The sequence below is a fragment of the Aythya ferina genome (genome assembly GCF_964211825.1).
Source record: "Aythya ferina genome assembly, chromosome: 9".
NCBI classification, from domain to species: Eukaryota; Metazoa; Chordata; class Aves; order Anseriformes; family Anatidae; genus Aythya; species Aythya ferina.
Genome location: NC_140305.1, coordinates 4036980 through 4061435, shown reverse-complemented (window position 1 = coordinate 4061435; position 24456 = coordinate 4036980). Strand labels below are relative to the sequence as shown.

At 45.2% G+C, this 24456-nt stretch overlaps 1 protein-coding gene across 1 annotated transcript; it reads right to left on the bottom strand.

Annotated features, from left to right (window-relative positions):
- Window positions 1–7153: 7153 nt before the first annotated feature.
- Window positions 7154–14943, bottom strand: PAQR9 (progestin and adipoQ receptor family member 9; the record flags this gene model as incomplete). The annotated part of the gene is given in 2 exon segments (XM_084530257.1): window positions 7154–14908; window positions 14911–14943. Coding segments are annotated over 2 exon segments (1323 nt in total). The 3' UTR covers window positions 7154–13618.
- Between the last annotated feature and the right edge of the window lie 9513 nt (window positions 14944–24456).

The window sequence follows — 24456 nt, the reverse complement described above, 5'->3', positions numbered from 1 at the left end:
ATGGGATACAGAGTCATTTATTCTCGTCTGGTGCTGATACAAGAGGTATAAGACAGGAAGAGAAGACTATTAGGTAGGCTGTCCCAAGAAATCTGATCATTTCTATTCTTCTAACAAATTTCTATAAAGATAGGATGCAATAGGATAGTAGGGATAGTGCTATTTATTCATGTGAAACATCCCAGATGGGTCCCAAAAGGTCTTGGGCAGTTAGGAAGGCAGCTGTATGGCCTATCTGCGTGACAGCAACTCATATAGCTACACGGTGCTAACAAGGCACAGGCAGGTCACTGTATGTGCTCTGACCCAGGGAGAAGCACCCCGTGTATGGTACAGACAGTCTCACCATCTGCTCCAGTGCTTTTTTCTTGGAGACCTCCCGCCCACATTCAGGGCAGCTGTCAGAGCTTGGCCTGTCCTGAAGGAATCAGGACTAAGGAGATGCAGCTCTGGGCTTCAAACTTGTGAAGAGGAGGTGATGACCTAGTGAAACTGGGCTAGGAAGTGTGAAGAAATAAATGGCTGAGAAAAACATTTTTGAAAGGAAGAAAATAGCATAGTAAAGAAATTCAGAAACAATTTGTTGAGATGCTAGATCTGCATCCATGCAGTGGGCCTGCTGCACTGCGTGCTTGTGTCAGCACAAGATGTAGGGGTCAGTGGGCAGCTCGCACTGCAGCTCACTCTGTAAAACTCTTTCCTGTATGTTGGTGTTAAATGAGTGGGCCAGGCTCCCTCATATCCCAGCTTCATCAAGAGCTGTGGAGATCATCTGGTAGCCTCAGGATGGCTCTGGCTTGTGCCTATGCCCAGAACAGGCTTATTCAAAGGAAGAGGAGTGGGCACATCTGTCTCAGAGGTGCCCTGTGATCCTAGAATGCAGGTTAGGAACAATGTGTCACTGACCGAAATGAACCAGAGCTCTCCAGAAGAGCTCAAAGGTCACAACAAGCTAATCCCCACGTCTGTCACTGACCATGAAAGATGAGTGCCAGCTCTGTTTGTTAACAGAACAGCCCATCCAACAGCTCAATAGGAGCAGGCAGCAATATGTGCATGCTGCAGTCCAAGGAGGAGGCTAACAGGCTAGCTACAGAGCAGGAATTGAATCACAGCACTGTTACAATTCTTTAATTGGTATTTCAAGGATAGAGCCAAAATGAGAGCTGCAGTATTTCAGAAAGTACTTTATGTTTTAGGTGTTGATACTGCTCTGTTGAAAACTGTAGCAAGAAATATATACACTTGCTTGTCTGAAGTTTGTCCTGAGAAGTCCTCGCAGAAAGCTCAGGGCCAGGAAGGAGCCATTTCTGAACTGATGGCTCTCTAATGCCCGACCTCACAGCCTTCCATTTCCTGAAGGCTGAAATCCTGCACAAGGAGATACTTCCAGATTTTTTTTTTGACCTGTCACATAGTTCGTTTCTTTGCTTGTTTATCATGTGAATGTTCAGCTGATATGTAAGTCTAATAGGCATGGTAATCCATTGCTGCTGTCGTATGTATATGGTAAAGGAAACAGAACAAATCAACTTGTTTTGTTTTGTTTTGTTTAAATAAAAAGTCAACATGGCAAGACACTCACTTCTGCTCTGACTGACTCACTCTCAGTTTCAGTTCCAGGAATGCCTAAGAGGGCAGCGTCATCCCCTCCAAAACATTTTTTCTTTTCATATGGGATTATATCAGCAAGCAGCTGCCTCTAAAGCATTATTTTTGCCAGACTGTCAGGCTGGCTGTGCCAGCTTCTCCCCAAAAGTGTTACAGGGACAGGGTATCCCTACCGAATAAGCCTTGGGGTAGCAGAGCTTTGCAGCTGGGGAGCCCCGAAGGGCAGCACTGTTGCCAGCTGTGCAGCCTCCAGGGGAGTCGGGGCTGGGCGGAGGGGCCTGATGAGTACTCCTCTGCTCTCCTCTGCGCACTGCAAATGAGAAATACAGTGGCTAGCTACCATGGAAAATGTGTGTCCTTGCTGGAGCCCTGCAGCGTCACCCTGGCCTGGCTGGAGGGGCATCCAGGCACCCAGGGAGCGGTCTGCGCGCTCCTCCTGGCGGCTCCGCTGCCGAGCCCTCAGCCCCCTGCAGCCCGGCCGGCCGAACAGACAGCGCTGCGCTGCGCTGCGCCCACACCCAGCATTGCTCAGCTTTGTGTGTGGAGTGGGGCAGATAACAGATTTGAACTAGCTGACATTTTGCAATGTATTTGTACATTATTTATTTATTTATTTATTTATTTTAATTTCAGGCTTGTGAAATACGAGGATTCGATCAAACTCTGAGGTTACAGAGAGCCAGCGGCTGACTTTGAATATTAAGGTTTGTTTTCTTAAAACTGAGCAGTACTCAGTTCTGGTTAGGAAACTCCTGTTGGTTGACTTTGGTGTGCTCCACAGGTCCAGTGGCACAGACCAATGTTGCAAAACTTTATTCTGAAGAGCAGGCCTGAATCCCTGTTCTGAGGAGCACTTGGCACAGCAGGCAGGCAGGGCTCTACCTGCCTGGCTCTCAGACTGCTTTGAATTGTGTGTGGGGGCAGCCACTGCGGGATCACGGGGGGCTATGTGCCATAGGTGGACTAGCGCAGCGTGGAGATGTGCTGTGCCGCTCTGCATTCCTGCTGCATCCTCTCTGCCAGTACTGGAGTGATGTGATCAGGGAATAAGTGGGCTTTTTACCAGTCAAAATTATTCTCCAGCCTGTCTGTACCTTTCAGACAGCATGCAAGGGGAAGAGAATTGAGGCTGGTGCTTTGTGAGTTTAGCTTATGAATCACTTGCGAAGGGAACCTCACTACCGCTAATCTGTTACAGTACACATGAGAGGTTTTCACCCTAGAGACTTCATTTACTAGCCTGTTGTTGTAGGTTGTTTCATTCAGGAGATATTGGGTGATTGAACTGGTTTTTAAAACAAAGAGTGCTTAATGTTGAGTAATAAGTTGGAAGTCACTCATGTCTGGGGCACAGCTGGCAGTTCTGCCCTGACACTGAAGCTAGAATTTATGACCCTTCCACAGCCTGAAAATCATAAATATTTATTAGCTATATGTGCATATTGGGCTAATGAATAGCATTCCTTGGGGTTATTTAAAAGCATCAGTAAACTGAATTTGATACCATTAGGTGAACATTAGTACTTTCCACAAAGGACTTGCACCCTGGGCCACAACTGGTGTTGAGGGTAGGTGGACAGATTCACTGTGGGGCTTTAGTCGATCTGCTTGGAGAAAGTCACTGTGACTTTTAGAAGAGAAAGCAGTGATTACGTTACTTGTTAATATTTGCAAGTCCACTAGATTATTTGCTTTGTGTAAATCTATGTAGCAACTATGCTGGAAAAGTCAAAGTCAACAACTATTGTCAACTATATGAGATTTATTTTTCCTTTTTTTTTTTTCCTTTAGTAAGGAAGACTTTTTAAAATGTATTGTTGGTAACAGCTGACAGTCTCAACCAAGGTATGTAGAGCACTACAGATTTACAGACTTTTTCATAAACAGTTGCTTTCTGAACGCATTTACCATTTAAGTAGTTCAGCCTGATGTCTGGATATAGGAATACTCATTCCAGCCTAAGTGTAATGGAGGCATACACTATTTTCCATTCTTTATATACATTCACTGTATCCTTTAGGTGACTAATCATGTCAGGAGAAGTAGATCCTAACATGTGATGGCTCTATATTCCCTCTGAGGTGTTACGGCTGCTGAATGATGAAGTTGGCCATAATTTTATGTGATCCTAACACAATTTGAATATTGCATTTGAGCAGGTTTTCCATTCTCATATACCCCAAATTCCTTGTGCTTGACTGAATTCAGTTAAGTCCCATTATTTGTTATTGTCTACGGTACATCTGAATTTTAAAACAAAGGATATAGCCTACTTAACATTGAAATGGAATACAGGCCATGTTGCTGAGGACAAAAGTATCCTACACATAGTATTTGACTTCTGTGTTTAATCTTTGATTCTATCTAATGAAGAAAAAAGACACATTCTTTTAAACCAGGTTAGCTAGTGAATACATTTTATAGTGTTCAGTAAATGGCATTACTGTTCCAAACTCCAAGCTATGGTTTTTCTACTAGACTGCAAGAGACAATGTTTTGTTGTTGTAATTGCTACAATTGGAAAATTTGCAGTTCTATTTCATGACTAAATTGGTGCAGTTCTAACTATTACATAAGTATTTTGTTTTTTTTTTGTGTCGTATTAAATTCTTTCAGACAATGGTCTGAAACAAAAATGTTTTAAAGGACTAGGGCAGGGGAGGGAATGCGGATATTGGGTGAGGTGCTTGGCCAGCCCACAATGTCAGAGGGTAGGACACTGCCTTGGGCTGAATGGCAGATTTGCTGTGCCAGATTCTTGCTGGCAGCATTTCCCTGGCACTGTCTGCTCATTAGGGCTCTGCTTCTATAGCATGCTTAAACACAGGGAAACGTTCATCCCTGTGAATGAACAAAGATAAGCATATGTGCACATTAAAGGTAAGCATGTACTTATGAGCTTTGCTGAATTTGGGATAATAAGAAATTGAATGCATGTGTGTGCAAAGGTATCAGAGAAGCTGTTCCAGGGACCCGGTTACCTTTCTGCCATTAATTATCTTATTTCTGAATGCTTCAGATATTGCTGCTTATTATCCATCCTGCTGACATTTCAGTGTTGCTTTTCCAAGTGCTGCTAGAAAGGACATCTAAGATTCTGGGACACTGCTGTGTGCCAGTGACTGAATTCCATAGCCTCAGGACTGTCGATGCAGAGAGCCCTGCATATGAAGAGGGAAAAATCAAAGTTTTCCTTCTTGTGCACATGACATTGCCCAATTCCTCAGGACAACAGAGTGAAAGAGAATAAATCTTTCCTTGCAAAGGGAGGATAGTAGACAGATGAGAAGTACATTTAACACTAAAAATGAAGGATGACTCTATTTTCATTTTTGGTCAGTTAGGAAAGACACAAAACAAATAGACCTTGGGGGTAAGAGAGACTCAAATCAGAGAATTAACTCTATCAGGATGTTTAACCTCCAGCAGGACTTAGCAGTATTGTTGTTGCTATTCTCCTGTAAAGCATATATCGTATACCCAAAGGCTGTGCTCCCTGGCAAGATAATTTCCACCCACCCCTTATTTCCAGCTACCCAATAAGAAAAATCTGCTGTCACTCTTGATAAGAAATTTGCCTTGTAATAGAGAGCTTTGTGATGCAGAGGAGTGTATCTGTAGTGTCTACCCCGTATCTCAAACCTCATTACTGAACCCAAGAATTAGCCTTAGCATCAATACTGATTTGCTTTTCATTTTTACCAACTTCTTCATTTTTTAACAGTTCACAGAATCACAGAATGGTTTGGGTTGGAAGGGACTTTAAAGCCCACCCAGCCCCAACCCCTGCCAAGGACAGGGACAACTCCCACTGGTCCAGGCTGCCCAAATCCCATCCAGCCTGGCCTTGGGCACTGCCAGGCATGGGGCATCCACAGCTTCTCTGGGCAGCCTGGGGCCAGGGCCTCACCACCCTCATGGTAAAGAGTTTCTTCCTAATGTCTAATCTAAATCCTCTTTTAATTTAAGCCTGTTAGCTCTTGTCCTGTCACTACACTCCCTGATAAAAGAGTCCCTCCCCAGCTCTCTTGTAGGTCCCCTTTAGGTACTGTCAGGCTGCTGTAAGGTGTCCCCAGGGCCTTCTCTTCTCCTCTGCACACACTCTAACATCTGTTTGAGCTTCATCCTCACTCACAGATTCTTCTAACTATACATTATCCTACAAGTGTACTTAGAGAAAGAAATTGAATATTAAAGCTGTGCATCACATTTCTCTTTGTTTCTCTACACATACCCTGTCCTGACTTTTAGGGCCATTTGTCAGAAAAGTGATGTTACAGTAACAAAATATAGATTGCCTTCAGATTTCCAGCTTGGTATCAGAGCAACTATGGAGCAATCTCAGCTGGAGGCTGCTAACTCAATAAATTACCTGCCCCGGTAGTGACTTTTGTTGCCTTCTGTCCTGCTCAGTATTTTCCCATTCTGGCTCAGTAAGTTTTGTGAGGTTTTCCTCCAGCATATTCATGTCCAGCAGGCAGATCCAGAGCCTCCTGTTACCATTACGAAGGGCCTTAAATGGTGACAGTAGGATGCAGTTTTTTGAAGTGTTTGCTTATTTGTAGGATGCAATCTTCTGAAGCATCTGTTTACTTGTGGGTAGTTTTGCTGTGCTCATCAAATACTTGAAGTCACTACCATAATTCAAACAGGACAAACAATCTGCAAATAAGAAACCTTTTTATATGAGCAGCTCTCAAGAACTTCACAACTTCTGAAGGAATTACATAAACCTCCAATATAAGATGCTGCTGTTCACAGCTGATGACCCCATGTATATGTGCTCTGTACAGACAATACTCAGAATGCTCTGTACTTGGATGGCCGGCACCTGTACCCCAAACCCTCTAAACTTCAGATTGCAAAAGACTGCATCAGGTATCAGCCTTTTAACGGTACCAGCAGGTGCCTGTGATCATGTCAGGCTTCATCAAATCTTGCTGAATTTTGAGACAGAAGGCTTACAGTAGATACTTTATGTAATTGCAATTCATTGAGTGCTTTTTGGTGCCTGACATGGACTGAAAATGATACTCTCCCACTTGGAACATTCCTAGTCTGCCAAATGGGAGACTTTTATTTGATGCCAAATAGAACTCTTCATTTTGCAGTAAATATTTAGTTGTAATTCTTGACATAGTTGTTGCCACCAATTTCATGATGTTTCAGTGAGCACTGCAGGCAGAACACTGATCTCCTTGCACTATTAAAAGTAATGAATTTTAACATAACAGGAATTCCTATCATGGATTGGTTAACCAATATTGGAAAGCTAAAAAAGGCCATGATGCTGTTTTATTGCTTTTAAATATAAAAGGCAATAAAATGCTAATGACACTCTTGCTGTGGTATAGTGTTTTCAGAAATATCAAAACCACCACACAGGAGTTGGAATTTCCTGTAATTAAGCTAGAAACATCTATGCTTGAAGATAACTGTGTTCAATGCATTTCAGATCCTACAGGTGTCACACTGGTATATATTAAGAAGTGGGAAAAAAAAAAGAAAAAAAAAAAACTTTATAAATGCATTTCTACAAAAATGTACTCAGAATCAACTTTATTTATAGCTCACACTTTCTTTTTTTTTTTTTTTTGCTAAAAATGCATAGTCATTACATATACAGTCGTCAGCATCCAAAAGTGTACAAAGAGTAAATTTTGAACCCCTCCCAACAGAATCAAATAAAATTCACACTTTTTGTTCGTTGCATGCACAGACCCTTTAATGTGATACCTCATACTTAAGCGTGCTTGAATCTCTATCAGACACAAAAAAATGACTTGCTATAAACTGTTTATTCATACTAGTAGCCCCCAGCTACAAGCACAAATCTTTAGGCATTCACACAAAACAGTGAAGCACTACTTCAGAATCCTCCATGTTCTTGAGTATGGTCAGCCAGGAAGCACTTGTCCTGAAAGCAGAAGTCTGCTGGTGTTTCCTTACAGGCAACTTTGAGTAAAAGCTTGCTTCCTCTGCCTCAGTCATTAATTTATTACTGAATTCAGTGGAATGAAACAGCATTTGTCCAAGGAAGTTGTGAAAATAATTTATTCCACACCCAGCTCCAAAACATTAAACATCTTGAATGGAGATCTGTATCTTTCACTGCACGTGACAGTTCCTCAGCATCTTACATCTCACCTGAGAAGAGGGTACATTCTCAGATGTAACTTGGGTGTTGGTTGTGTAGCCCTGACTTACTGGTGTGTTAGAGAAGCTGGGAATATGTTTGGATAGGGTGAACTTCTAACGCTTAGAGGCTTTGACTTAATGAATCACTTGAATCCATTGATAACTTAGTTGGGGTTGGTTTTTTGTTTGGTTGGTTCTGTTTGGGGGGGTTGGTTGTGTTTGTTTTTTTTTTTTTTTGTCTTTTTATTTTTGGTCTCCAGTACTGTTGCCAGTTAGAAAAGCTCTTAAAAACACTGCCCTCTACTCAGTGGTGCTGTTTGTGTCAGTCCCTCCAGGAGAAGGGCAGCATGGGTTACCGGGATGGTTAGTCAGGGCTCCATGGCAAAGGAAGAATACACATAAGTGATAAGAGGACCTAAGTTCAGTTTTCTCTCAAGAACAGAATTTTTTCTATGTTGTTGTTTTTGGGAATCAGGAGGAGGAAAGAGAAAGTTATCTTTCTGATCAATGTAAGTTTATGTTCCCGAATGATTATGCATATTGACTTACTTGCTTGATTTACTTAAGGTCTTTTTACTCTGTTAAGAAGTAGCTTGAAGTTGACCGAAATTCCCAATGGTAGCTGAGACACAATCCTAGTCTTACAGACAGTGTAAGACAGGGAAATCTCACACCATTGTTTCGCAGTAACTGGAGTACAACCCCTGGCTAAAAGAACAACAAGGCCTCATGTCAGGGTTATGATGCCCTTCAGTATGAACAAGTCATCAGTGAGAATTTCTGAAGAGAAAAGTACTTAACTCATGTATATTTTCTTGCTACTCCTGACCCTTATGCATTTAGTCAGTCTGCTTACTACTGCTTCAAGTCATGATTGCCGCTGCCTGAAGCCAGTGGAAATTTTGCCATTGACTCCAAAGGACACAGGGTATGAACTTCCTAGGAGCATAACAGTGATGGGGGTTTGTCCCAAGAGTTCATGATCTAGTAACGTTCATGTTCATTGAAAATATGACATTCTCTCTGCTGGAGTTCAGCAATATTTCTTCTTAGCACCTAGGAGGGTCTTTGCATTTTTAAGTGCTTTACAAACATTAGCTAGTCTTCAGAGCAACCTTGCGAGGTAGTTAAATATATTTTCCCCATCTTACAGATGTGGAAACTGAGACACTGAGGGCCACATTCAACCCTGGTACAATTCCAGTGATTTACATGAATTAGATTCATTCAGAATGAACACAGTTGAAATAACTTGCCCTAGCTCACAGAACAGGTAGGTAGTGGCAAAGCAGGGATGAGAACACAGGAGTTCTTACTCCTCAGCTTGTTACAGGCCACTTGGTCATTTTTACTCTCATAGACAAAGAAAGACAGCATAATCTGGGCAATTACTCTAGGTATGACTTGCTTCTGTAAGGCATGTGGATGGTAATCAACTGAGTAAGTGCAATAATACTTTATGAATGTGCTGCCTCAGAGAGTTTACTTAAACACAGAGTAAAACTTTCAGACTGTCATTTTCTGCTGGGGCACTGTTGACAAAAACATCATACAGTAGCTGGATTCAGCAAATAAATAATAAACATGACACTCGAACAACTAAGCAAAGCTATCAGTTTAGTAAAAAAACAACGTGTTTGTACTTCTAACTGCTAAATTTCTACAAGTGCAGCATGCAGATGAAAACTTCCCCTTGTTTCCAGACTGCAGACTCCAGTCGTGCCAATGAAGCAGCTCACAGCTGTGCAGGTGTCCTGGATAGTGATATTCAAATGAATACATTGCAGAAGAAGAAACAGTGTTCCACCACATAACATGGGATAATTACTACAGACCAGGTATATCTATCTTACACAAAGATGTGCTTGAAGCTTACAGGTTACTCTCAAGTGCCCAGAAGCTGGGCTTATTCAGTATGTGCCAGTGTGTAGACTGCAATTCTAGGCACATGCTATGTGCAAAGGGGAGCGTCCATGTCACCAGCATCACTAGCACTCTTGGAACTGGCCCCTTCAACAGTCTGTTCACATTGCCACAGGTCTGTCAGTGTGAAGGTCAGTGTCGGCCAAAGAAAGAAAAACACGCGTTTTCAGGCCATTCCCATGTGCTCCACCCTGGCCCTCATCCCCACACAGGCTCTACCACAAAAGCCCTGAAAAGCCTTTTTGGTTTTAAAGATGAGCTGTGGAGTCCTCTGCTCCCTAACCACAGTGCAGACCTTATGGCAAGTACCCAGGCAATAAAAATAATATGACAAGTACTTACACAAAAAGAGTTTGTTTTCTAGGATGTCCTTATGCATGTAGTGTGCGGGTCAGACCTCCTGTCTGAGCTCTGGACATGCTTAGGGACATTCAGCCATGTGTGTTTTCAAATCGAAAAGAGATCCTGCTCCCTGACAAGCCACACAAGTGCTGACATTCACTTCTACAAGAGCAAATTCAAGCACTATAATTATAGATGTCTTGTTCCACTTTTAACCTCTTTAACTCAGTTTTGTTCTGTCTATGTTCATGGAGATTTGCTATTGAACATGGCAAATGGAGCAATTATCTACATAATGTGTCCTTTACTGAATAAATACACACTCAAGTAGCATTTCCCTATATATTCTCCACACTCCTTGTAACTTTTAATTTGTAGACACATTTTAAACAGACAAACAAACAAACATACATTAATTAGAACTCTTAAAAATTGATCACATCTCCCTCCACTCATTCACTCCTGATACATACAGTCTGATTACAGTGGCTCAGAGAGGAGTACTTGCAACCAGCACGTACAAATAGTTCCACAAAGTGCTCAGGCTCACGCACGTGCCTCGACATTTTGCCAACAGAAATGTTTTGAATGAAGCAATATTCTTAATCTCAGATCCAGGTGCCAGACCTGCAGTGGGACTGGGGCTCACGGGCAACTCTTGTAACAGCAATAAGATTCCAGTAAAATTGCAGTTGGTTGCAATCCAACCTTTATACTGTTATCTGTAGTTGAGATATATATAGACGACCCTATGTGGCCTAACCGAAAATATCAAATGTATTTTTACAAGTTAGCAACAGCCTTCTTTGACATTGCCTCTTGAGATGTCCTCTACATTGTGGCTGACAAGCACAAATATAATTCATTATACAGTATGCTTTAAAGGCCTTTTTTTACATTTGTTTTTTAATGTTGCTTGTTTCTGAGCTGTCTTCTAGTTCTGAGATTTGCTGTCTCTGTCCTTTTTAATTCCTTTCTTAGTTTTTAATTGCTGGTCAGACATTCTAGTGGCATCTCCCAGGCAAGGCATTTCTAAATAATTAGTTTTGAAACTTGGATGAGTCATTGGGCTCTGACTATTATGTCTCTATTATTTTAACTTGAATACAGCATATCTCAGGTTTTGGCCTCTTTATGAAGTCATGGAAATTCATAGCATGACATGGTTGCAAGTCTTGATCCACCCGCTTTCTGGTGTGAGTTTCCAGTCTTTTGGTTGCTTTTTTTTTTTTTTTTTTTTTTTTTTTCCTTTTCACAATATAAAAAACATTTCAGAGCATGACAGTGACATGAACCAACCTCTTCTCCTATGGTGCAGATCATTTTCTGCTTTACTGGCAGATAAATAAAGCAATGCCATAATTTTGATAAAAGGTACTGTAAATATATAAAGCTAAAACTACTTCACGTAGTTTGCATTTTCTTTCAGTGCAAGCTGGCATATGAAAACAGCACAGACAGCCAAACAGGGGCATGCTGTTTTTTATGGACCACCAGTGATAACTCACAAGTGCACAACTTGCACGCTGTTTCTGACAATTCTAACCAAATCTCTTTACGAGACCATATGTCACCCCACCACAAATTATTAGCAGAAATGTGGCTGGCAAAAGATAAATATTTTTCCAAGGCCATTCTCATTTTTCACTGAGAATCTAAAATATCCAATCCACTATCATTAAAATGGGTTGAGATAAAAGAGAAAATGAAGCAAACCTATATTTTCTTTTAGTTTATACACTTGCATAGGGAAATTTTCACAAGTCTGACATTGGTACAGGACACGCCAATTACTGGTTTCTGTGATGATTCTGACCTATATTAAGGACATGACCTCATAATCCCTATCTGCAGTCCTTCCTATATTCCTGTTATAAACAAAAGGGGCTTTGTCGTACAGAAAACTCTGGGACTGGATTCAAAACGTATACTTGGGAGTTCGGATGTCATGTCCATGAAAATGGGAAAGATATAAGCAGACACGTATTTCTGCAAAATAGGTAAAGAGGCTGAGTTAAAGAACCACTATGCTGTTTGTGTGGTATGACATCAGTGTTTCCCAAGGAAGTACCACCCTTCTTTTTGAAAATGGGGTATACAAGCGATTTCTCACCTGAACTTCAAGTTGTAATCCCCTGGTGTAATATTACTTGTTCTGTCAGACAGAATCAAAATGCATGTTTGAATTCTGCATATAATTTAGAAAAAAAAATCTCTTTATATGAAGAGTAGGTTAAATCTGATCTGCAATTAGCTGTTTGTTGTGTGAGAAAGATAATACCTGGACTGGAAATATCTCATAGTTCTTCTCTTTGAAATCTGCCAAAGCTAATGAATGAGGACTTCAAAACACCCAGCTATAGCCACAACTAATCAGAATAGGATAAAGCAGGGAATGATGTTAAAGTGCCCATATCCAGTACTTGTAGGTCCTGAACTCATACTCAGCAGTACCATATTCTGCAACTAGTTTTAGGATGGTAAATTTGACAGAGTGCTCTAATTAAAGAGCAGAAGAAACCAGTTCCATGTAATTCTTTAAAAGATCCAGAATGGGATCTCATGCATCAGTTACTCTCTTTACATCCACAGAACTCCCACAGAGCTTGGCAGGGCCTTATAGGAAGTCTGGCATCTGACTTTGACTCTAAAGGGTTGATTTTGGGGTGATTTACCAGGGAAGATAAAAGGGTCCCCTAGCAACCCAACCTTAATGGGACAGATGTTCCTGATACACTGAGGGAAGAGCCGTGCCATTATGCAGTGCCTTTCTCCTCCCCCCTGCCTCCACTCCAAAGTAGTTTGACCCCTTTCTGGTTCAGTTATTTTACATATCCCTGTATTTTATTTCAGAATCCTAGTGGTTACACAAACCACTCAAGCTTCACTGCCTGTCTAATTAAAGTCTCTCCATCAACTGGTAATTCTGTAATAATTCACAGCTGGTTTTGCTCTCTCTATTAAATCCGTTATGTTCCCTGGCTGAAAAGGCTGCAAGACCTTAAAAAGTATTGATAGCTATTAATCTGTTTGCATTTAAAATCCAGTATGTGGCTACAAAGGCCTGTTACAGTATCACAGAGGAAAATAAATGTCAGTGCATAATCTGCTAGAAAATTTCACACAGGAGTTGATTAAAAGTCTATAAGTAATCATTGCACAAGTGTGTCTTCAGAAGTATATATATACACATATATATATGTAGCTAATAAATAAATAGCTATATATATAAACGTATGTATATATACATAGCTAGTTTAAACTGAATTGTTACAAAACTAGTAAGTGGCATTCTCAGTTCATGCATTCTTCCTAGTAGCAGAACTAAATTATTTCAGCTTATACTCTAAGCAGCAACATACCAGTAAGCGTTTGCTTGCTTCCCCTGGTAACATAGTAGTTTAACGAGCATGAGTATTTCCACCATGGTAATTTTCTCTAGCAACCTTCCACAAAAGGGACCTGGCTCTTCTACAGGCGTTTCCCCCAGGTTTCACGGCATCTTGAAGACACGCTTGGGCCATTCTGTGGGTTGCCAGTCTGAAGGTCACCAGCTAAAGGGTCTCCAGCCCCAGAGTTGCAGGTAGGGTGGTCACTGGCATGATCAGTCCTGCTTGCAGAGGTCTGCGACATTGAGGAACCTCCTGACCACCACAGCCAGGCAGAGCGTCAGCAGCAGCATGTACCCCACGGTGCCCAAGTAGGTGGGAGCGGCTGGGGATGCCTTGAGGAACTCGGCCAGCCCATCCTCCACATAGTGCACCTGGTCGTAGATGCTGAGGAAGGTGAAGATGTGGAAAAGCTGGTGGCTGTGCCCCACGATGTCAAAAAGCCCCGGCTGGATCCGCTCAGGGATTTTGCTGACGTTGAAGAAGGCGGCCACCAGCAGCCAGCAGTAGCGCCGGTAGAAGTAGATGAAGAGCGTAGGGTTGCGGGTGCGGAGGTCGAAGAGGAGGCTCTCCAGCATGATGGGGCAGGCCATGCTCAGTGGCATGGCGAAGACAAAGGTGCGCACGGCGAAGGGGTAGGCGCAGCAGGCGGCACGGCTGCGGCAGCAGGCGGCTGTGCAGCCCACGGCCAGCGCCAGGGCCACGGGCAGCACCAGGGCGCGGTAGGCTGCGATGGGCAGGCTGCAGTCCAGCTGCCAGCCCAGTTGCTGCTGCACGTAGCGGCTCATGGCGCCAGCGTCCAGCAGGCTCAGGCCTGGCAGCAGGTAGTAGGAGTAGGCCACGGTGCTGGCGAAGCCGTAGTAGCTGATGGAGGCGTAGTCCAGGTAGAAGAAGGCGGCGCGGAGGCGCGGGGAGAGGCAGCTGAAGAGGTGGGCCGTGCAGCTCATGGCGAAGGTGAGCAGCACCCCCGAGGCATAGCACCAGAGGGGCAGCAGGGCTGGGTGGTGGAAGGGCACGTCCCCAGCGCCCCGCAGCAGCAGCAGCCGCCCGAAGCGGCTGAGGAAGAGCAGCAGTGGGATGAAGTGGGTCCAGAAGTTGAGCGTCTCGTTGGTGGGCTGCAGCACCGAGGCCAGGCACTCCTGCGCCGAGCAGTGCAGCCGCCGGTACCCCGAGAGGATGAAGCACTCCACGAAGTCCTCGGGCACCTCGTCCCACCGCAGCAGGGCGGCGGGGCGGCCGGGCGGCGGCGCCCCCTCTTCCTCCTCCTCCTTGGCCCCCTCTCCGGCCGGCATGCTGCCCTCGCTGCCCCCGCCGGCCCCGGGCCCCCCGGCCGCCCCCTGCCCGCTCCCCGCCGCTCCCCGCCGCCGCCTCCCGGGCGAGGCGGAGCCGCCGCTCCCGCAGCCGCCGGCGGAGGAGCCGCGGTGGCTCTGCGCTTCTCCTCCTCCTCCTCCTCCTCCACCGCCGCCCCCGGCAGCATCACTCATCGCAGCGCGGGCAGTGGCGGCCCCGCTGCGGCTCCTCCCGCCCCGCCGCCCCGCATCGCCGTAACCGGAGCCCGGCGGCGCAGCCAGCCCTGCCGGGGAGCCGCCCGAGGGGCCCCCGCCGCCCCGGCTTCGGTTTCCCGGCGAGGGAGGCGCCGGACACCCGAGCCGCGGTTAATGATTGATGCCGTGCGGCCGCAGCGCGCCTGGCCCGGCGGGGGGGCGGCCTCAAAGCCCCTGAGGAGCCCCCCGGGCCCCCCGGCCGTGCCCGGCCCCGCTCCGCAGCTCGGGGTGCGGGGCGCAGGCGGGCGGTGGCCACGGTGCTGCATCGCGCCCGCCGGGCCAGCGGGGGGACAAAGGCAGGGCAGGAGCGGGGGGAGCCCGCCCAGCGGGCACGGCACAGCGGGGAAATGCCCCGGGCTGGGGGCAGCTGGCGAACGGGGGGATTTCTGCAGGGTGCGCTTGGAGGGGGCTGGCCGAGAGCGGGTGCCTCGGTGACATCGTGTCATGCAGGGAATGGAAAAGTTGTTTTAGGCCAACCGTGCACGGCCCAGGCTGCAAAGGGTGCGTGTGGCACTGGCGCAGACGGCACCCACCTTATCCCCGCGCTCCAAGCGGCGCGCTTCGTGGGGAGACTGGAGCAGGCTGACAGTAGCTGCTCTGAGTTGATCCTTAGACAAATCCTACATTTATCAGCTTTCAGTTATGCAAGCCGCATGGTTACATAATGCGAGTATAAAAATACAGGGGAAAACACTGGAAGCGCATTAGTGCACAGTAACGAGTTATAGAGTAGAATCATTAAGGTTGGAAAAGCCCTCCAATGTCAACTGGTCCAACAGCACCCTACCACCGCTACGCCATGTCCCCAGGCACCACGCCCAGCCTTTCCCTGAACACCCCCAGGGATGGTGACTGCACCGCTTCCCTGGGCAACTCAGAGCCTGACTGCTCCTTCTGGTTGGAAGTAAAGAGGAGCTGGAAGTAAAGGAGGTAGCACAGAAAGTTAAGTATCTTGCAGGCTCAGGTAGGAGTCAGAGGATGGGATTGTCGTCTGCTGTTTCAGTGTATTTCCTTTTCGTTTGCTTTCAGTACTTGTGGATGGTCTTAAATATAGCTCTAGGTTTTCGTTTGTCTCTTTACACTGTCATATTCAGATACATATGTATGCTCTTATAGTATAAACCGAGGTCTGGTGTAATTAGGACACTGTACTAAGATTTTTATAAAAATCCTTTATTCAACAGTAAATCATGACAATATGCAAAATCTTGTGAACATACAGGTGACCACAAATATGTTTTTAAAAAACAGTGCAAAGGAAGTAGTAAAAATGTGTTGCTGAAAGTTATTTTCAGTGCATATTTCATTACAGAATAAACATTGATTTTACAGACCTGCCAAAAGTAGGGCAGACTGATGACACCGCTTAAAATCTTTATCAAAATTACACAGGAGTCCTGCCAGAAAAACAAACACAACTGAACAGTGCTGAGAAGTTAACAGGAGGAGTAAAATATTAAACTAAGGGACCTATTTGGTAGATAAGGGGCCTGATGTGTTCAGATGTCCTTGTATTTTAGGGGCAAGGAGGTGGGCATGTGTGATGGGCAGCACACAGGAACATTCCCACTCGACGCTCCTTGGGGCTAGCAGGGCACCAGTGGCTGTGGGCTCTGCACAGTGTGGGGTAGGGAAAGACTCTTTGGGTTTAAACAAAAACCGCCCAGCCTCTGGTAGGGGCTGATCTGAGGGACCATTGTGTGCTGCAGAGGCCCTGCAGAGGACAAGATGGGCTGGGTGCTGTGCCAAGGCAGCATCACCGCGGATGTCCCTGCTGGTGAGGCAGTTGGCAGGCAGCGAGAAGGTGTTTCCTCCCCTGCTCTGTTCCCATGGCACCACAGCTACAGGTTCTCAGCTCCGGGGCTCTGGTGATCGTTTCACCCGAGTCCCAGGTACCGCTTTCATTTATGGTGGTGAATGCCATCATGGGCCCTAGGCAGGCAGGTGTGGCTGTGGTCTTCAGCCTCCCTCTTCAGGGTTAGGTAAGGAGAGGTGGGTGGCTGGGAGCAACGTGGCTTTAGAGCTGTGCTACAAAGCCTGTTGGAAAACCACCAGCAGCTGCTGCAAAAGATGGTGACTACACACCAACAGCATCCACGCTGGTGGGGACTGCTGGCCTGGCATCAGGGCTCATTCGGCACTTTCTGGCTATCGTGCAACCACCAGACTCCCATAGGTGAGGGAGGCACGTAGCCCTCTTGCCTCAGGGAGTACCGGGGTATCTCCTGGCTTCCTTTCTTTTTCTTTCCTTTCGTTTTGCAAGAAACACCTGCCAGGGCTGTGTTTCTATGGGGAGCAGCCCAGGCTGGGAGCAGCAGGTGGAATTTGCTTGTGGTTAAAGGGTGCCCCAGTCCCGGTGGCCACCTGACTGTCTGGGGATTGGTGATGACTCTCACTGCTTTCACTGCAGTGAAGAGAAGTGTCTGGAAATGTCTCCCTACTACTGTTGTCTTGTAGTGTTTTCAGATGATATTTGTGGGGACGGAGGCTTCCTGTTTTGCAGTGCTGGGGTTGGGGAGGAAGATGCTGAATACAGTGCCTGGGCTCCTTGGAAAGAGGTAAAACGATGCTGTGAACTAATCAGTTCTGCCCTGCTGTGCTAAGCCTGCAGCGGTATCCCCAGGCTGTATCCCTGTGCACCCTAGACTGTGGGCTAAAAGAGAAAAATGTTTTTCAACTGGTGCCTCGCAGGGAAGTAGAGCAGATCACCACCCCATGCTCCTTGAGAGAGGCCTGGTTAGAGCTGAGAATCACTTGAGAGACTTGAATATGCCAGCCTCTTCTGGAGGAAGAACAGGCTCATGGTAACTATCTAGTTTTGTTTGCTCTGTTCCTGCGGGTATACCACTAACACTGTGTTATATATAAATACAAGCAGTACCACAGATAAATCAGAAGTTTCTTTCCTCTGCCCATATCTGAGGATCCAGCTTTGGCTTGTCCCATGTGCTCAGGTGATGTCACATGTGTGTGAGTGGGCTTTCCTTGTCTGGACAGAAAGGATGCCATGGTGATCTCAGAGCATCTAAAGACCACATAATTTCCTGTAGCTTTAGCAGCTACATTAATGAAACTCATTACCAGCAATCTGGTTCCTTCTTTTTTTTTTTTTTTTTTTTTTTTTTTTTTTTTTTTTTTTTTTTTTTTTCCCCAAGGCTGCTGTCTCACAGGAGAGAATGGGCACTGAGGACAGATTGGGCTTTCATAAAGATGACTGTATGCATCTTATATAGAGTTAATTATTCTGCTCCCAAGCCAGCTGGAGTAGTGTACTAGGAACCTCACAATTTAAAGCACTTATTACTTCAAAATAGCCTCTTATTTGTATGTAGTCCATCAAGGTTAGTATTACTTGACTATTATGTGGTGAGGAAGGGAAAGTCGAGCATTTGGAGGTCACAGAGAGGAGTCCACATACTGTTGTGTGAGAATAAGCCTCAGTACATTTCTCCAAACCAGAGTTTATATTTAGAAGGGCATGATCAGCATATACCAGGGTTTCTTCTAGCATGTGTAGAGTGTTCTGCAGGCTTTGTCTCAAAATAACCTTTGAGAAGACTTTTAAAACAGTGATGAAAGCACTGTCTATGAGGTAAATAATGGCAGATAGTGTTAATCAGTGCTGGCAAGAAGACTCAAAGAAAAAGATGTGCCAAAATACCAAATGTGATGTTGTTTCTATATTATACTTTCATTTTATTCACAGTTGACGTCCTTTCACAATATATCATTCTGTCTGCAATAGCAAAAGCTCTGTAAGATATTCTGAATTGCTTCAATCATCCCCAATGAAATTATGCCTTTCAGTTAGTTAATTTCCACTTTTGCCCTCTAATATACTCAGCATGCTAGGGAGGAGGTTGTACTTAGCCTTCCTGTTATCCGTTGCTTTTCTGAGTGAGTAAAGAAATTAACTTAAATCTACAACCAGAGAGCAAGTCCTCTTGTTAACAAGCACTGGTAGTGTTTGGAAGATTTAAGTTGCTTTTGAAGATACACCTTCAGCCTCACTCAATCAGCCCATTCACCATAGCAAACATTGTTCTTTAAGAGTTCTTGCTTGATGTAATCCTTTACCATGAAACCATGAAACTACTCTTACCATAAAACACTCTTGCTTTAATTTCTTTTGCCTTTTCTATATTTTTACCTTTGAGCCAAATTTTACTCAACTCTTTCTTAAAAATAAATTTCATCTGACTAAAAACATTTAACCTGTTTGCTTTGGATTTTTATCCTTCTTCACTAAAATCGCTTCAGTAAATCTGAATCTGTTCTGACACCCACCACAGAACCACACTGACCATGGGTGACGATAGAATTTGGCTCTATTAATTTAAAAAGCGTAGGTGTTAAAAGAGAGGCTCTAGCCTCTCAATGTCTAATGTAGCTCATGACAATGTCTGATGTAGCTCATCTTTGCAGATCATCTTTGCTTCTGGGACAACATCTGAACAGACACAGTCTCACTAGCATTTAGTTCCATATGACTTATTCCATCCTTTTTCGAGTGTGTATTGATCTCTTGAAATAATGTCCTGATGAGCAACTTTCTACTGCACCAATTATGAGCTTTTGCAATAATTGAGTAGGCATAGAGCTTTGATCTAGTATTGAAGGGATTAACTTGCCTTTAGCCAGGCTACCACGTTATCTTTTTCAGACTGGATAAACAGGAATCCTTGCATCACGTTCTCCTTCTTGGGTAACTAATTAGGGCCAATTATACTTTATAAACACTATTCCTTAATAGATAAGCAAAGAAAAGTGAAAATGATATTTGTATTTTCAAGCCTTGGCTATAGTATTATTACTAAAATAATAAAGGTTAAAAAAGTGAGGTATGGCAAAGGAAACTCACAAAATCGTGGCTGCATAACAATTTTTACTTTAACCACTCTTTCACCAGGAGCTTCTAATTTTCTGTTCTGTTTACCTTCAAGATGAACATTTTCAAATTTGTTCTCTGAATCACAGAATTTCTAGGTTGGAAGAGACCTCAAGATCATTGAGTCCAACCTCTGACCTAACGCTAACAGTCCCCACTAAACCATATCCCTAAGCTCTACATCTAAACGTCTTTTGAAGACTTCCAGGGATGGTGACTCCACCACTTCCCTGGGCAGCCTGTTCCAGTGTCCAACAACCCTTTCGGTAAAGAAGTTCTTCCTAAGATCCAACCTAAAACTCCCCTGGCTCAACTTTAGCCCATTCCCCCTCATCCTGTCACCAGGCACGTGGGAGAATAGACCAACCCCCACCTCGCTACAGCCTCCTTTAAGGTACCTGTAGAGAGCGATAAGGTCGCCCCTGAGCCTCCTCTTCTCCAGGCTGAACAAGCCCAGCTCCCTCAGCCGCTCCTCGTAGGGCTTGTTCTCCAGGGCCCTCACCAGCTTTGTCGCCCTTCTCTGCACCCGCTCAAGCACCTCCATGTCCTTCTTGTAGCGAGGGGCCCAAAACTGAACACAGTACTCGAGGTGCGGCCTCACCAGAGCCGAGTACAGGGGGACGATCACCTCCCTAGCCCTGCTGGTCACACTGTTTCTTATGCAAGCCAGGATGCCGTTGGCCTTCTTGGCCACCTGAGCACACTGCTGGCTCATATTCAGCCGACTATCCACCATCACTCCCAGGTCCTTCTCTGCCTGGCAGCTCTCCAACCATTCCTCTCCCAGCCTGTAGCTCTGCTTGGGGTTATTGCACCCCAGGTGCAGGACCCGGCACTTGGCCTTGTTAAACTTCATGCAGTTGACCTCAGCCCATCGGTGCAGCCTATCCAGATCCTCCTGCAGAGCTTTCCTACCCTCAAGCAGATCGACACACGCACCTAACTTGGTGTCATCTGCAAACTTACTGAGGGTGTACTCAATGCCCTCGTCCAGATCATCGATGAAGCATCTGTATGCTTTAAAAACTTTAAGCACTGTACAAACTGCAAAAAACACATACCACACATTTAAAGAAAATTTATCTAAATGGTGATATTTTTATTTGTTTGTTTTTTAAAGGTCTTGTTTTTGAAAGATATGGGGCAGATCTTATATTTTTCTGGACAGCAGCAAATCTGAACATAAGTATTGCAGCGGAATTAGTTTCACTGTGATAAGAATAGCATCTTGGTTATATGCGTATTTCATGTATGTTTTCTGTGATCAAAATCCAGCACTGTCCTACCTACCAGGTGCCTATAGCAAGAGCAAAGAGCAGCCTGTCCTTTGTGAGGACTGCAGGTCTGAAGCCTCACTTGCAAAGTGCACGGCTAAGGAATGAAGCAACACAGAGAAGGCTCCAGCCAGGAGACAGAGCAAGAGCAACAAGCCCAGGCTGTAGGGAACTTCAGAGCCAAGTTGTCCTCTCTCGCCCACCCTGTTGTTCTTTTTTGTTATTCCGGGGGTCCCTACTAAAGCGTCTCTGTTCAGCCTGGTAGCTCCTAGCAGCCCAGACAGCATCTGCTCTGGCTGTGGGCACCAACTGCATCTCCTCTCTACCTCACCCCCCTCCCATGCTGCACACCCATGGCTTCCTAGCAGTACGTGAGTATGCGGGGAGAATGAGTCTACCTATTTTGGGAATCCCTGCACAGTGGCTTTCTGTCGCAGGGGTGTGAGGAGACAGAGGGAGGAAAAGGGAAAAGAAGCTGGGAGACTGCTGCCTAAGCCAGGGGAAAACAGCACGTAGTGACTGTGGCTTTAGGGATCTGCGAGCCTCTACCAGCAGTATGAAACTCAGGGTTACAAATCTGTCCACCCAGTACACTTCTGTCCTGCTCCTGATCTGCTCTCCTTGTGCCTTCAAATGTGCCTTCCTTGCTACAGGATAGGGAACACCCACGGCACCTTAAATCCTTCCTCTCTCCTTCCCTCACACATTTACAAAAGGATTGCAGAGCTGTGCTCAGGCCTAAGATGAAAGGGACAGAGGGAGCTTCTCTGAAAGTGGGCAAAAATGACCAGAAAGACAAGGGTAACGTGCCACAGCATGTAGTTTACTTAATGTAGTTTAGTGTTAATTATTTAAGATAAATAATGAGTTTCCCCAGTATATATCTGCACCTAATGACAGCTGTAATTGTAACAACAGTTAATAACTCCCACATTTGCATACAACCAGAGCTACCTCATTACAATGAAAAAATGTCTGATAGTTCCTTTTTAATATTATTATTTGTCTATCCTTTCCAGCATGAAATTTCCTCAGATTTCTGCATCTCACTGCTTCCTTTCCTATTTCCTCTTCCTCTCCCATTAAGCCAAGGGCATTGACAGGTGTTGTCAGTTACTAACTGTACGTGATTGCTACTATACTATTGCAATATGTTATAAATAGCACAGATTCAGCACAGTTCATTCTGAAAAAAGTATCTTTAGAGATGACCTTTGAAACACTAACTATATCTTTCTTGTTTTTGCCTCTCACAGCAGGCAAAAACAAGATCATGATGCTCTTAATTTGGTGCACTTTATTAATTACAAAAGAGTACAGAAGCTGAGCAGTAAGCAGAGGATTTAAACAATGAAGTGCATAATTAAAAATGATTAATGAGGTGGATTAAATAAAGGAATTGAAGCCAAATGGAGCACAAATTTTTGAAACATTAGTGGCCCTAAACCCCTAGCATCCAAGGACACTTTCCTTTTTCCATTTTGATGCTTTCTTTTTACCCAGAAGCATCAGTCTCTTTCAAACCAGGTTTATTAACACAGTCCCAAGAGAGCTGAGCATATCTAGCCTCTCGTCCTGTGGCACTAAGTGCCCCTTCTATCCAGCACTAGTTCCCAGCTGGTCTGCTTCCAACTCATTGTTGCACCTGTTTCCACCAGCACATTAAAAACAAAAACATAGCAAAGCAAAGCAAAACAAACAGACAAACAAACAAAAAAAAACACACCTCCCCCTCCCCCAACCCCTAAAGGAGGTCATGAAACTAATCCTGTGCTCGTACAATCTGCTGAAGTAGTTTTCAATAAAACATTAAGAAAGATGGAGGAAAACGATTCTATTGGGATTGTGAAACAATAGAAACGTGCCTAATCCGCCTCTAACGCTTCCTGGCCTCAACACTGCTCCTTCCTGTGGAAAGGCTTCTCTGTGTGAGGCAAGTTTGGAGCACAACAAATCCTAGAAAGACTGAGGGAATTGTCCCCAGTTCCTGTTGTCAAAGAATGAGCTTTATTTCTCCCTCCTCCTCTTAAACTGGCAGCGATTCTACTTCAGATTTCTGCAGAGTTGTGGGGCAGCCAGAGGAAATGGCGCGGTGCAGGTGGTGCCAGGCATGGAGAGCCATCCTCGGGGGGGAAGGCGAGCGGCGAGCTGGTGGTGCTGTGCAAGCAGTAGGTATAGCAAACGCTTGCTGTGGTATTTAAATTAGGTTCCCCTCTGAAGGGAGCTCAATAAACATCGGACATCTTTTAATCCTTAACTCCCGATCCATTACCAGATAATTTTTGCATACTTAATTGGAGAGTAAAGCAATTTGTATCTACATAATTATTTGTATCAGTTGGCTATTTTTGGCATGATTCAGGAAGTAGAAATTATAAGTATCACGATACTGATATCATTGCCCATTCTGACCTGGGGAAGCTCACCTGTGGAGAGTGCAGGTTTCCCTGCAGGTGGCTCCAGGTTATTTTCCCTTGTCAATTACTAATATAATCAGCAGGTCGGAGTTTGGGCCCACCCCGTACTGAGCAGTGTGGGGCCACCCCTCCTGGCAGCAGTGTTGCCTAAACTCCAGTTGCTCGCAGTAGGCAGGAGATAACACACCACGGTGCCCAGTCCCTCCCTTGAATGCTGCTGCCCGAGGCAGGTCGGCGACACCAGCGATGTTCGCCCAACGGGACCCCCGGTACTCGCCGAGCCGCGGGGGAGCAGCTCCCGGCACGGCCGCCGGGCGGTGCTGCGGGGCGGTGCCGGGCCGGGAGCCCCGGGCCGGGAGAGCGCCCTCGGCCCCTGCGGCCCCTTGCGGGAGCCCGGCGAGGCCCCACCGCAGAGCTCAGCGGCTGCTTTCCTCTGGGGCGCTGCCTCCTGGCCACCGGCTGCCTGCCTGAGGTACGGGAAAGGGCTGCGGATAGCTTTTACTGGTGTCTGTGCTGCTGGACTTAGGTAGCGATCAAGATTTTCCATTTCTGAGTGAGATATTTCTCCTTTTTGAGCTCCGAAGTGATTGTTGTTTTTCATAATGCAATTAGTTCCAGTAATATAAGTGCTCAGTCCTTTTTGTTGTGATCTATTTGACAGTAAGTTTCAGGGCCTGTACTATGACAATAGCTTCTCTTTAGCTATTGTTGTGTCATCTCCAATTTGTATCTCTCCCTATACTGCCAAAGCTGATGTTCCCAGATCCTTTAACTTCCTTGAGCTTTCAGCACCTGTGTGTTTCTATGATGTATGGAACAAGAACCATAAAAAGACTCACATCTAAAACTGCTACCTTCAGGACAGCTGCTGGCTGAATAACGTGTTCTCTTCAGATCATCTTCCGGAGAAGCTGGACACATGCCTTCTGC